We start from the raw sequence: 15,030 nt of genomic DNA, 5'->3' as shown, positions 1-15,030 counted from the left end.
CATATTAATTTGTTTGCCGACAGGTTTTACTGTCAGTTACGGCTGCCTCATCTCATAGGACAGATGTGAACACATTAAATATGTTTAGTTGTTTATGTGCAGAAATGTACCTTATGACTTGGTGTAGTTGTTTATGAGCAGAAATGTACCATATGACTTGGTTTATTTATTTATGGGCAGAAATGTACCATATATGACTTTGCCTCCAAGGTTATGCAAGGTTGTTGTTGTATCTTACTTAAACCGAAACAGGCACTTTTAGCCCTCTTGTTTACAATTGGCATGTCTTTACCTCATCTGAAAATGTATTGTTTGGGGTTTTGTGAATATAATATTAGAGAAGGCTTTAAAATTTAGATAACAACAACATTTGTTTTGCCATTTGGAGTTTGCTTAGAAGACTGCGCTACACAGGGATTTCAATTAAAGCAGAATGCTGCTTTTTTATGCAAGCATTTTGCAATTTTATCACTTTTTACTCAGGTACAAATTATCTGCCTTGAGTCATTGTGATGCAAATGTTACTTGAGATCTTGGACAACACCTTCCACCTAAACTTGATTTTTGCTATGAAAGACTTTTTTGAAACTAAAAATATCATAAAAATGTAAAGTGTTGTCCCTGATAAGCCTGTGTGGACTGCACAGGCTTATCTGGGACGACACTTAACGCACATGCTTTAAACCCCTTTTCACAGAGCACGGCCCATATATTTTATATGTATGCACATTGTGCTTAACCACATAGCATTTAACAAAAATGTATACTATAAACATTTAGAAAGAATTAAACTAGTAATTAAATACCAACAAAATACCTTGGTGCTTTAGAATTTTAAACCTTAAATTTTGTTATTTGAACCCTTGACAATTGTAAGATGTATTATCTCATAAAAATATTCATACTTTGTTAACCATGTACATGTATGACCGGCATTGACCTGCCTAGGCATTAGTAAAAGACCTCAGGCGTATCATCCATAATATAGAGAGCTAGTATGAGCACTTAGCACAACTGGTAAACCAGCTAACCCAGGTTCACTGACCGCCATAATTAATAAAATTGACTGTTTAATACGGCAAATAGCCCGAACAAACCCCTAACTAACAAACAAAATATCTTGATGCTAAGTAAAGAAGCAATGCAAGCAAACAATGGGAGAGGGGGGGGGGGGGGGGGGGGGGGGGGGGGGGCGGCGTAGAATTGAGTGTTATTGTTTGTACAATTGAGCCTTGTTTCTGGCAAAATGGGGCTTAACTTTTGTGTGTAAAGTTGTGTCCCAGATAAGTATGTGCACTCTGCACAGGCTTATCAGGGATAACACTTTCCACCTACATGTACTTATTAGATTTCTGTTAAGTAGAGCCTCTTTTTGAAGCAACATTTTTTTCCATGAATGCAGAAAGTGTAATCACTGATTAGCCTACGCATAATGCACAGGCTAATATTGGACGACCTTTATGCACATGCATTAAGCTAAGTTTTTCCCAGAACAAAGCTCACTAAAAAAGACAAATAGAAAGATAAAAAAAATTCACTGTCCATGAATCATTTGTACATTATAATCTAAATTATCTAGTAATATGAGATAGCCACAATAAAATATTGTAGACTGAATCATGGTGTTGTGTAACCCAATGTAAAATACTCATTTCTACCCTGTCTGTTTTGATATGTTCAACAGTATGTTTTATGCATGGATGATAAATAGCAATAATTATGAATAAAATATGTATTTTTTTGTTTTGGCAGTGTTTGCAAAATAGCTCATTACAAGTAAGTGTGAAACAAATGAAAGGTTCTTATAGGTTACAATATACTAAATAACCGTTTCATGTAGTGCTGTACTCTCTAAAAAATATCATAGTTGATTCGAAGGCATGTTGTACAATTTAAACTATTGTTCTGGCTTTATCTTTTGGAGAAAGTAGTAGGGCATGAATATGTGCTCACTACTAAATCCCTGAAATGTGATAAACTTAGAGACTTAAGAAAAACATTGCACTGAAAAAGGTTACATTCCACTATACAACGGCCGGAAAAAAAGTTTTTGACTTTTGACAAGTTAATTCTTGGTTCGTACATGACATTTCTTTTTTATTGCACAAATCGACTCCGCTTAGAATGGCCTTTAAGAAAAGGTATGGGTATGGGGGTCTCTATGTGCAAAATAATGCATTTATTTTCGCTTAAAGATGACGCTTTTACATTGTATTATATTGGGAAACTATTTAGTATATTGTGACCTTATACAGTTTCAGAATGACCCATAGACATTTTATTGTAAGATGTCTAGTCTCAATTTTAATTACAAATTTCATCAAGCACTTTATGTCTCCATGAACTTTAAAGGGATCTTTTCACGCTTTGGTAAATTGACGAAATTGAAAAAAGTTGTTTCAGATTCGTAAGTTTTCGTTTTAGTTATGATATTTGTGAGGAAACAGTAATACTGAACATTAACCATGCTCTAATATAGCCGTTATATGCATCTTTTGACGATTTTAAAACCTAAAAATTATAAAGCGTTGCAACGCGAAACGATTGAATAATTTGGAGAGTTCTGTTTTTGTCGTTAAATTTTGTGAAACTACGAAGATTGCTTATATAAGGTATAAAATACGTCAAGAATGTGTACTCGGCGGAATAGCTCAGTAGGCTAAAGCGTTTTTACTTCAGGACTCTGGCATGACTCCAGTGGTCACTGGTTCGAAACCTGCTCCGGGCAATGTTCTTTTCCTTTTTTTAATTTTTTTCTTGATTTTTTACTGGAGCTTTTACGATCCAATGTTTACATTTATCAATATAAAGCATTTAATGAATAAGTTAAAAAAATGCCAAAATCTGTGAAAAGGCCCCTTTAAGGACAATGGACTGATTATTTATTGCAACTATTGGAGTTAATGACATTCTGGTATGCATAACACCCTAGTTCAGTCTGTGTGGTCAAGTTAATTGGCCAGATAGGGCTTTGTAAATCTGTCATATGCAGAGTTTGTATGGCCCTTTTACGACAACAGCTCATATGTTCTTTGAAATAAATAGGACCTTCAAAAGCGTTTATGTAGTCATGTGAAATCATTTGACACCAAGGTTGATCGTAGTCTATGTATGTCTTTATTTTCAAATTGGACAGTGCTCTGTGAAAAGGGGGTTTAATGCATGTGCGTAGTGTCATCCCAGATTAGCCTGTGCGGACGCTTTCTGCCTAAACTGGATTTTTGCTAAGAAGGGTTAGGGTTAAGGGTTAATCCCTAACCTAACCCTAACCCTAACCCTTGCTAAGAAGAGACTCTCTGTAAATGTAAAAAACAACATAGAGTGAAAAGTGTCATCTCTGATTAGCCTTTACAGAATGCACAGGCTAATCTGGGACAACACTTTAAGTACATGCACTAAACGCCCTTTTCACAGAGCATGTCCAATTTTTTTAAGCATGTTAATTGCTTTTTTGTTCCTTGACCCTGAACTAATTGTTAGAAATATAATGTAAACACCTATTAACGCATGCAGAATATATATTTGTGAGAACTAATGCAACATTTTAATTTACTGCAAAAAGTGATAAAATATTATAATTCATGCCAGCTTTGTGATGTGATGTTAAGTTGTCATTTTGATTAATATTAATATTTGGGGTACAATTTTAAGGGAAGTACAAAATCATGAAACATTGGTCTAGATTGAACAATTACTGATGTTGTGACCCTAGGAATACGGGGCTTAATGCATGTGCATAATGCTTGTCCCAGATGAGCCTGCGCAGTCCAGAGAGGCTAATCAGAGACTACATTTTGCGCTGTTACAGTATTTTTCATTTAAAGGTCGTTGTTGTTTTTTAGAAAAAAAGCAGTCAAGGCTGAAAGTGTGGTCCTTAAATAGCCTGTGCAGACTGCACAGGCTCATCTTTGATGACACTTTAAGCATGCATTAGACCCCATTTTTTCACTAGCAAGGCTCAAAGTTATGTGCCTATATCAGTGAAGTTGTTTCTAATATAGAAGGTATTTTCATAGTATCGGTCCACCTCGTTGTATGGTGACTTTAACAAAAAAAAACTCAAGAAGTGCTGGAAAATTACCTTTTTTACTGAAAGATTTCAATTTAGGTGTGGCCTTGTGTTCTGAAGTAATGCTGGAGTATCAAGAGCCCACCTGCCCTGTATAGTGACCACTTACCAAACTCAGATGCTTCTGAGAACAGGGATTGAATTCGGGTTGCCTAGATTATTAGTACTAACCACTGCGATAAACTGACAGCCCAATATGTAAGCCATCCTTGGACTAATATTTCATTTTTTTTCAGACCTGCTTCCCGGCATAGAGCAGTTCCTTAGCAACGTGTTGGCCAATGAGAAGTTGTCTCCCTTTGCAGAGGAGCAGCGTCAGTACTTCCTTGAAAGGCTTGATATTATCAAGCTTCCTCCATCCATACCGCCGCGACCCCGACCTAACTGTAAGTACTACATGTTGAGGTCACTTGCGTACTTGATATGGTTTCCTCCTAGCGACGGGGAGGTCATGGGTGCGATACCCATCATGGGGGAGTTAGATATCCCAAAAGACACCAATACTTTGTCTTACCTAGGAAACACATTTGAGAGCATTTAAATAAGCCTACGTCTTTTGATACGCTCAAGAATAAATATGTAGGTTTAAACTAAGTGTAAGTAACTTACATATGCCATCAAAATAATTGTGGGATGCTTTGGTCAATTCAAGGTCAAAGTTGCCAGAATATGATTACAAAACACCCAATATTTGTTATATCTTGTACAATAAATAACTTCAAAATTACAAATCCCTGTGGCATAAATCTTCAAACTTAGTAGCTTTAACATAAAAAGCAAGACTTTTGGTTTGGTGTCTTTGGCGAAAATGTCAAACAAAATACAATAAAGTATGTAAATACTTACTGAAAGAGCCAACATCAGGCCTGGTTAAGTCAAACTTGATTGTAACAATAGTTTTTTATTGACTTGGTAAGCAAAGGGTCCCTTTTTATGGCAGATCTTACGTCAAATATCAATTTAAAACTGACCTAAAGTTGTGAACTGGGGTCAAAGGTCAATCTTTAACTGACTTACAGTTGTGTGCTTTTCAAAGGTCAAGGCTAAACTGACCTATAATAATGGTAAGCTTGTCAAAGGTCAAGGCTAAACTGACCTATAATAATGGTAAGCTTGTCAAAGGTCAAGGCTAAGCTGACCTATAATAATGCTAAGCTTGTCAAAGGTCAAGGCTAAACTGACCTATACAAATGGTAAGCTTGTCAAAGGTCAATGTTAAAGTGACCTTTAGTGGTGAGCTTGTCAAAGGTCAATTTTTAACTGACTTATAGTGGTGAGCTTGTCAAAGGTCAATGTTAAACTGACCTTTAGTGGGGAGCTTGCCTATGTTAAACTGACTTATAGTGGGGAGCTTGTCAAAGGTCAATGTTAAACTGACCTTTAGTGGTGAGCTTGTCAATGGTCAATGTTAAACTGACTTATAGTGTTGAGCTTGTCAAAGGTCAATGTTAAACTGACCTTTAGTGATGAGCTTGTCAATGGTCAATGTTAAACTGACTTATAGTGGTGAGCTTGTCAAAGGTCAATGTAAAACTGATCTATAGTGGTGAGCTTGTCAAAGGTCAATGTTAAACTGACCTATAGTGGTATGCTTCTCAAAGGTCAATATTAAACTGACCTATAGTGGTGAGCTTGTCAAAGGTCAATGTTAAACTGACCTTTAGATGTGAGCTTGTCAAAGCATTAACATTGCAAAATGTTGCCTTGGTCTGTCAAAGATGGTAGTCATAACTGATATGACAAATTAAAGATCCATTGCAAGAGTTGAGTACTTTTGTCAAATATAAATGTCAAAGTTAACAATCGTTTAAAAACATGTTTCATGCTAATTTTTATGTCCCCCACCACTATAGTGGGGGACATATTGTTTTTGCCCTGTCTGTTGGTCTGTTGGTTTGTTTGCCCAAACTTTAACATTTTGCAATAACTTTTTCTATATTGAAGATAGCAACTTCATATTTGGCATGCATGTGTATCTCATGGAGCTGCACATTTTGAGTGGTGAAAGGTCAAGGTCAAGGTCATCCTTCAAGGTCAAAGGTTAAAAAAACTTAATCAAAGCGGCGTAGAAGGGGACATAGTGTTTCACTACGAGAAGGACCTAATTGTTAGTACTGCCTTTTTCTCAATGTTGCAGATCAACTTACAAACAGTAGCTGTTGTGTTTATGTGTGCTTCTATACTTGACATTTCTAGTTCAGTAATTATACTGGACATACATGCTTGGCATACCTAGTCAAACAAATGATCTTGTTATTTTGGTAGTTGTTTTTTTACAAATGAGCAGCACTGTGGAAAATGCGGCTTAATGTGTGTAAAGTGTCTTCTCAGATTATCCTGTGCAGTCTGCTAAGGCTAAGTATGAAGACACATACCTCTTGTCTGAAATTTGCTTTAAGAAAGTTTTCAAAAATATACTGTCTAGGCAGACTGCACAGGCTAATCTGGGATGCTACTTTAGGCACTTGTCTAGGCAGACTGCACAGGCTACTCTGGGATGCTACTTTAGGCACTTGTCCAGGCAGACTGCACAGGCTAATCTGGGATGCTACTTTAGGCACTTGCATTAAGGCAGACTGCACAGGCTAATCTGGGATGCTACTTTAGGCACTTGTCTAGGCAGACTGCACAGGCTTATCTGGGATGCTACTGTAGGCACTTGCATTAAGGCAGACTGCACAGGCTAATCTGGGATGCTACTTTAGGCACTTATCTAGGCAGACTGCACAGGCTTATCTGGGATGCTACTGTAGGCACTTGCATTAAGGCAGACTGCACAGGCTAATCTGGGATGCTACTTTAGGCACTTATCTAGGCAGACTACACAGGCTAATCTGGGATGCTACTTTAGGCACTTGTCTAGGCAGACTGCACAGGCTACTCTGGGATGCTACTTTAGGCACTTGTCTAGGCAGACTGCACAGGCTAATCTGGGATGCTACTTTAGGCACTTGTCTAGGCAGACTGCACAGGCTACTCTGGGATGCTACTTTAGGCACTTATCTAGGCAGACTGCACAGGCTAATCTGGGATGCTACTTTAGGCACTTGTCTAGGCAGACTGCACAGGCTACTCTGGGATGCTACTTTAGGCACTTGTCTAGGCAGACTGCACAGGCTAATCTGGGATGCTACTTTAGGCACTTGTCTAGGCAGACTGCACAGGCTAATCTGGGATGCTACTTTAGGCACTTGTCTAGGCAGACTGCACAGGCTTATCTGGGATGCTACTTTAGGCACTTGTCTAGGCAGACTGCACAGGCTTATCTGGGATGCTACTGTAGGCACTTGCATTAAGGCAGACTGCACAGGCTAATCTGGGATGCTACTTTAGGCACTTATCTAGGCAGACTGCACAGGCTTATCTGGGATGCTACTGTAGGCACTTGCATTAAGGCAGACTGCACAGGCTAATCTGGGATGCTACTTTAGGCACTTATCTAGGCAGACTACACAGGCTACTCTGGGATGCTACTTTAGGCACTTGTCTAGGCAGACTGCACAGGCTAATCTGGGATGCTACTTTAGGCACTTGTCTAGGCAGACTACACAGGCTAATCTGGGATGCTACTTTAGGCACTTGTCTAGGCAGACTGCACAGGCTAATCTGGGATGCTACTTTAGGCACTTGTCTAGGCAGACTACACAGGCTAATCTGGGATGCTACTTTAGGCACTTGTCTAGACAGACTGCACAGGCTAATCTGGGATGCTACTTTAGGCACTTGTCTAGGCAGACTGCACAGGCTACTCTGGGATGCTACTTTAGGCACTTGTCTAGGCAGACTACACAGGCTACTCTGGGATGCTACTTTAGGCGCTTGCATTAAGGCAGACTGCACAGGCTAATCTGGGATGCTACTTTAGGCACTTGCATTAAGGCAGACTGCACAGGCTAATCTGGGATGCTACTTTAGGCACTTGCATTAAGGCAGACTGCACAGGCTAATCTGGGATGCTACTTTAGGCACTTGCATTAAGGCAGACTGCACAGGCTAATCTGGGATGCTACTTTAGGCACTTGTCTAGGCAGACTGCACAGGCTAATCTGGGATGCTACTTTAGGCACTTGTCCAGGCAGACTGCACAGGCTAATCAAGGATGCTACTTTAGGCACTTGCATTAAGGCAGACTGCACAGGCTAATCTGGGATGCTACTTTAGGCACTTGCATTAAGGCAGACTGCACAGGCTTATCTGGGATGCTACTGTAGGCACTTGTCTAGGCAGACTGCACAGGCTTATCTGGGATGCTACTTTAGGCACTTGTCTAGGCAGACTGCACAGGCTAATCTGGGATGCTACTTTAGGCACTTGTCCAGGCAGACCGCACAGGCTAATCTGGGATGCTACTTTAGGCACTTGCATTAAGGCAGACTGCACAGGCTAATCTGGGATGCTACTTTAGGCACTTGTCTAGGCAGACTGCACAGGCTACTCTGGGATGCTACTTTAGGCACTTGTCTAGGCAGACTGCACAGGCTAATCTGGGATGCTACTTTAGGCACTTGCATTAAGGCAGACTGCACAGGCTTATCTGGGATGCTACTGTAGGCACTTGTCTAGGCAGACTGCACAGGCTTATCTGGGATGCTACTTTAGGCACTTGTCTAGGCAGACTGCACAGGCTTATCTGGGATGCTACTTTAGGCACTTGTCTAGGCAGACTACACAGGCTACTCTGGGATGCTACTTTAGGCACTTGTCCAGGCAGACTGCACAGGCTAATCTAGGATGCTACTTTAGGCACTTGTCTAGGCAGACTGCACAGGCTAATCTGGGATGCTACTTTAGGCACTTGTCTAGGCAGACTGCACAGGCTAATCTGGGATGCTACTTTAGGCACTTGTCTAGGCAGACTACACAGGCTAATCTGGGATGCTACTTTAGGCACTTGCATTAAGGCAGACTGCATAGGCTAATCTGGGATGCTATTTTAGGCACTTGTCCAGGCAGACTGCACAGGCTAATCTGGGATGCTACTTTAGGCACTTGCATTAAGGCAGACTGCACAGGCTACTCTGGGATGCTACTTTAGGCACTTGTCTAGGCAGACTGCACAGGCTAATCTGGGATGCTACTTTAGGCACTTGCATTAAGGCAGACTGCACAGGCTAATCTGGGATGCTACTTTAGGCACTTGCATTAAGGCAGACTGCACAGGCTAATCTGGGATGCTACTTTAGGCACTTGTCTAGGCAGACTGCACAGGCTACTCTGGGATGCTACTTTAGGCACTTGTCTAGACAGACTGCACAGGCTAATCTGGGATGCTACTTTAGGCACTTGTCCAGGCAGACTACACAGGCTAATCTGGGATGCTACTTTAGGCACTTGTCTAGGCAGACTGCACAGGCTAATCTGGGATGCTACTTTAGGCACTTGTCTAGGCAGACTGCACAGGCTAATCTGGGATGCTACTTTAGGCACTTGTCTAGGCAGACTGCACAGGCTACTCTGGGATGCTACTGTAGGCACTTGCATTAAGGCAGACTACACAGGCTAATCTGGGATGCTACTTTAGGCACTTGTCTAGGCAGACTGCACAGGCTACTCTGGGATGCTACTTTAGGCACTTGTCTAGGCAGACTGCACAGGCTAATCTGGGATGCTACTTTAGGCACTTGCATTAAGGCAGACTGCACAGGCTAATCTGGGATGCTACTTTAGTTTTCCCAGAGCATGGCTCAAATATTTCTCTCTTTTGAACATAATTTATCTGCATATCTTTTCTTTACCAGAAAAATCATATAAAATTGTAGCGTAAACCTTTACAAAATAATTTGTAAAATTGAATCTTTTGACATAATTTAATAATGTTTTGAAGTATTTTTACTTGCCAACAGATGGAGATGTTTTCTGTAGAGTAGACACTTTAAACACAATTATTCTCGAGGCATTTTAATAGGCTATTTTGTGCAAATCTGTTTTCACTTAAGCTCACACATTTTTATATTAAAATGCTGACAGCTGTTAATTGATGAGACTTTAAATTGTCTTGTTATTCTCATTAACTAGATTGATACGATGGCTTGAAGGTTGTGTGCAGAATAAAATGGGAAAACTGGGTTTAATGCATGTGCATAACGTGTTTTCCCACATTAGCCCAGATAAGTTTATCAGGGACAACACTTTTGTTTTTATGGTTATAAGTCTCGTTTAAAGGCAGTCTCTTCTTAGCAAAAATCAAATTAAAGAACAAAGTGTTGACCCTAATTAGCCAGTGCAGACTGCACATGCTAATCTGGGACAACACTTTACACACATGCATGTTTTTGCCTGAGCAATACTCAGATGGTCTTGTTATTACTATTAAAGGCTCTATAAAGGTGGAGATCCGTAATTATTTACCGATTTATAAATATTTTTTTCATATTTTATTTATAAAGGTTATCAAAAAACAATATATATATGCTATTGGACATTAAAATAGAAAATAAGCAAAACAACTTGTTTTGAGCTCAAAATAAAGTGTGCTCCAAGTCAATTGTGTTTACAAACAATCAGTTTATTTACATCGCTGTTTACTCGGAAAAGAGAAAGTGAAAGTCACCAAAAATATAACGATGATTTTTAACGTTTTCCGGTATCACCCACAAAGTAGGTCTCTTCTAAATGGTTAAAACGTTTGTAGTGATCTAATAAGTTACTTTCTGCTGGTTAAAATTTGTTTAAAATAGAATTAAAATTGAATTTTCTTTCGGCTATTTTTAGCATATGTCACCGCTCTGAGGCTACACATCACGTTAGTTGCAAAAATGTAAACATTTCTTCCAATTATGAAACGGGTTTATTTTCCATAATTCTTGACAATGTTGTACCTAAGCTGTTTTTTTTAGCAGTTTTTATGCAAGAGTAACTGAAATCCGGTAAAAATCAGACCAGTCGATATGCATAATATTTGGATTTGTCACCTTTATGGAGCCTTTAACTAGATTTAAATGACATCTTGAAGGTTGTTTGCGTGATAATTTTTTTTTAGAAATAAGGTGTCTTTTGTTATTTTGAAAACTGATTTAGATTCAAAGCTGTATTTTGCTTTCTGTAGTACAAGGCAGTTTAGACATCCAGAAAATACATGTAAGGTTATAGATATTAATTTCATTTTTTGTTTCAAAATTTGTTTTACACAAGTTTAAATTTGATACTAATTAAGGTCTGTTATTGAAGTTTGTCTTATGTGGTTATTATGTACAGCTTGTACACTTTCTACACTTTGCAAAAAATGGAGTGAATATTTGAAATATGAGCCACTCTCAGGGCAAAAGGAAGTTTAATGCATGTTTGCACAGGCTAATCAGGGACAACTCTTTCCCCGTAACCTGGATTTTTGCTTATAAAAGAATTCCTTTACATGAAATTGGAAAGTATTGTCTCTGCTAAGCCGGTGTTGACTGCAGAGGCTTATCTGTAATGACATTTAACCCTTACGACAGTGAAAATGGCTTTGCACCCAGCATAAAATCAGAACAGCCTGCGAGTAACTTGCAATCTGTTCAGGTTCTATGCTGTTTGCTGCTCATGTTTACACTCATGCATTAAGGCCCCTTTTCCCCAGAGCAAGGCTCATATTCATCATAAACATCATTGCCTAGTGGACAAACACATCACAATGTTTGCCTAGTGGACAAACACATCTCAATGTTTGCCTAGTGGACAAACACATCACAATGTTTGCCTAGTGGACAAACACATCACAATGTTTTATAGAGTTCAGTCACCATTGCCTAGTGGACAAACACATCACAATGTTTTATAGAGTTCAGTCACCTTAGCCGGGCACTGACCTTTATGCATAAATATTCTGACAATTAATACTAAAATGTACTATAGTGACGGAAAACAATAATGAAAAGCATTAGCCCTGACATGACAGTTATGGTTTCATTGATACACTGCACATGCGTTACATTTCACGTGTCAGGTCAATATGTCCAAGTTATACAAAATTTTCATTATGTTGATATTTTGTGTGATTAGTTTTTGCAAACTTCTTGCTTGCAAAAAGCCTTTGCAATAAATACTTAACCAAAATTTAATTTGTTGTATTTTCTGCTGAACCAAAATTTAATTTGTTGTAATTTTTAGGAAAACCATATTTTAATTTGTTGTAATTTTAGCTCAAACAAAATTAATTTGTTGCAATTTTTAGCTCTATCAAAATGCTATTTGTTGTAATTTCAGCTCAATCAAAATTTTATTTATAATTTTAGCTATGAAAAATGTAATTTATTGTAAATTCAGCTCAACCCAAATATCATTTGTTGTTATTTCAGCTCTTGGTCAGCAATTATGTCCCAGCAGCCCCCATTCCAACCGGGACAGTCACCGCACAAGTTCAGACCAGGATGACTTCGCAGCCTACCAACGAGAACTCTCCCGTGCACAACTGGAGGCAGGAACATCACCTGATATTGTATGTAGCAGTGTTATCAGGGCAGTTGTATACAGCAGTATAATCAGGGCAGTTGCATGTAGCATTATTATCAGAACAGTTGTATGTATCAGTATTATCAAGACAGTTGTATGTAGCAGTATTATCAGGTCTGTTGTATGTAGCAGTATTATCAGGGCAGTTGTATACAGCATTGTTATCAAGGCAGTTGTATGTAGCAATATGATAAGGGCAGTTTTATGCAGCAGTATTATCAGGGCAGTTGTATACAGCAGTGTTATCAGGGCAGTTGTATACAGCAGTGTTAACAGGACAGTTGTATGTAGCAGTATTATCAGGGCAGTTATATGTAGCAGTATTATCAGGGCCCTTGTATGTAGCAATATTATAAGGGCAGTTGTATGTAGCAGTATTATAAGGTCCCTTGTATGTAGCAGTATTATAAGGGCAGTTGTATGTAGCACTGTTATCTGGGCAGTTGTATGTATCAGTATTATCAGAACAGTTGTCTGTATCAGTATTATCAAGACAGTTGTATGTAGCAGTATTATCAGGGCTGTTGTATGTAGCAGTATTATCAGGGCAGTTGTATGTAGCAGTATTATCAGAACAGTTGTCTGTATCAGTATTATCAAGACAGTTGTATGTAGCAGTATTATCAGGGCTGTTGTATGTAGCAGTATTATCAGGGCAGTTGTTTGTTGCAGTATTATCAGGCCAAGGTACAGGAATGGATTGAGCAGATAGGGAAATTCACAATCCTAACACGTGTACACGTTTACATCAATTAAGTTGCTTTATAATGGCAAAACAGTGATTGTTGGATTTAAGCGTCTCATGATTGTGAAGCTTTTGCTTAACTTTCAGATTTAAGATTTTAATCAAAATTTGTCTCCTGATAGTTTGCAAATGGTGCCCCTTGCCAATGTTGTTAGATATGTATGTATATTTCACATTGTAAACATCATTCTTGTCTATAAACAAGCAACTTCTCTGGCTGTATTTTCCAGATACTCTATCATAATATATTATAGACATGTATAGTAAATCGTCTTATCTAATTAGGTACTTGCTCATATAGACAAAGAACACATTTATCTTTCAACAACGCCTCAGTTAACCCTTTATCACTTAGATACGTATTTTGAAGCATTTGTAGTTCCACAGAAAGTTCACTTTAATTAAATACCTTTCTTACTAGATTCAAGTTTGAAAGGCTTCATTTCCATCCCTTAGATACTGATGATCAGCAAACAGCATAAAACCTGAACAGACTGTCAGGTAATTGGAAAGAAAACCATGCTGATTGCATGTTCATAAAGTTTCGTCCCAGATTAGCCTGTGAAGCTTGCACAGGCTAATCAGGAACAACACTTGCCACTTAAATTGGATTTGCATTAAGAAGAGATTTCCTATGAATAAAAATATCATACAAGCTGTCTGCACAGGCCAAACTGGGACAACACTTAACATACATGGATTAAACCCCATATTCCCATATCAAGGCTCATTTTAATTGATCCAGAATATACATGTAATACAACACAAAGTTTATTGGAGAAGATTAACAAAAATTCTTCTGAGCATATTATTGAATACATTTTGAATCAATTATCAGCATCAAACTCACTAATTACCATGATGAAGTATTAGAGAGGTTTAATGTTGAACCGTTCTCTTCTCATTATGCTCTATTATGCTCAATGTGCTTTAGATTTTCTTCACATGTGAAGTGTGCATAAATATTTTATAGCATTTTCGATACTTGAAAAACAACTAAAAGTTTAGAGCTTGCAGTAGGTGGATGTTGTTAATAAGTATTAGATTGGCTGATAGGCATAGTGTTTTAGGAACATTTGTATGAACTATAGACAAAAATGCAACCTAATTTAACCCTTTAGCACTTAGATATGTATTTTGACGCAATTGTTGTTGTAGAAATTCATATTTAATTGAATTACGTATTTTCACGCAATCGTTTTCCCTTAGAACGTTTTATTGAATTAAAGACCTTTCTTAATAGATTTAAGTTTTTAAGGCCTCATCTCCAAATCTTAGGTTCTGATGAGCAGCAAACAGCATTAAACTTGAACAGACTGCTTGCAGCAAACAGCATAAAACTTGAACAGACTGCTTGCAGCAAACAGCATAAAACTTGAACAGACTGCTTGCAGCAAACAGCATAAAACTTGAACAGACTGCTTGCAGCAAACAGCATAAAACTTGAACAGACTGCTTGCAGCAAACAGCATAAAACTTGAACAGACTGCTTGCAGCAAACAGCATAAAACTTGAACAGACTGCTTGCAGCAAACAGCATAAAACTTGAACAGACTGCTTGCAGCAAACAGCATAAAACTTGAACAGACTGCTTGCAGCAAACAGCATAAAACTTAAACAGACTGCTTGCAGCAAACAGCATAAAACCTGAACAGACTGCTTACAGTTGCTCGCAGGCTGTTCTGGTTTTATGCTGTTAACACATAGCCATTTTCACTTAGCTTCTGAGTGGGAAATGGTTAATATAAAGAAATCTTATCAAATTTACATTGGATTTATAGGTGAGATG

General features: G+C 38.4%; 1 protein-coding gene across 2 annotated transcripts in view; it reads left to right on the top strand.

Moving 5' to 3' along the window:
* LOC127842029 (uncharacterized) overlaps window positions 1-15,030 on the top strand; it is an 86,902-nt gene that overhangs the window by 38,571 nt on the left and 33,301 nt on the right. For both annotated transcript variants that reach the window (XM_052371346.1, XM_052371345.1), the window contains exons 2-3: window positions 4,306-4,455; window positions 12,343-12,482. In XM_052371346.1, coding sequence (XP_052227306.1) covers window positions 4,306-4,455; window positions 12,343-12,482 — 290 coding nt within the window. The remainder of the gene's footprint in view (window positions 1-4,305; window positions 4,456-12,342; window positions 12,483-15,030) is intronic.

This window comes from Dreissena polymorpha, chromosome 8 (genome assembly GCF_020536995.1).
Source record: "Dreissena polymorpha isolate Duluth1 chromosome 8, UMN_Dpol_1.0, whole genome shotgun sequence".
Lineage (NCBI taxonomy): Eukaryota > Metazoa > Mollusca > Bivalvia > Myida > Dreissenidae > Dreissena > Dreissena polymorpha.
The sequence above is the reverse complement of the archived record's forward strand: the minus strand, read 5'-3'. Positions and strand labels throughout refer to the sequence as shown.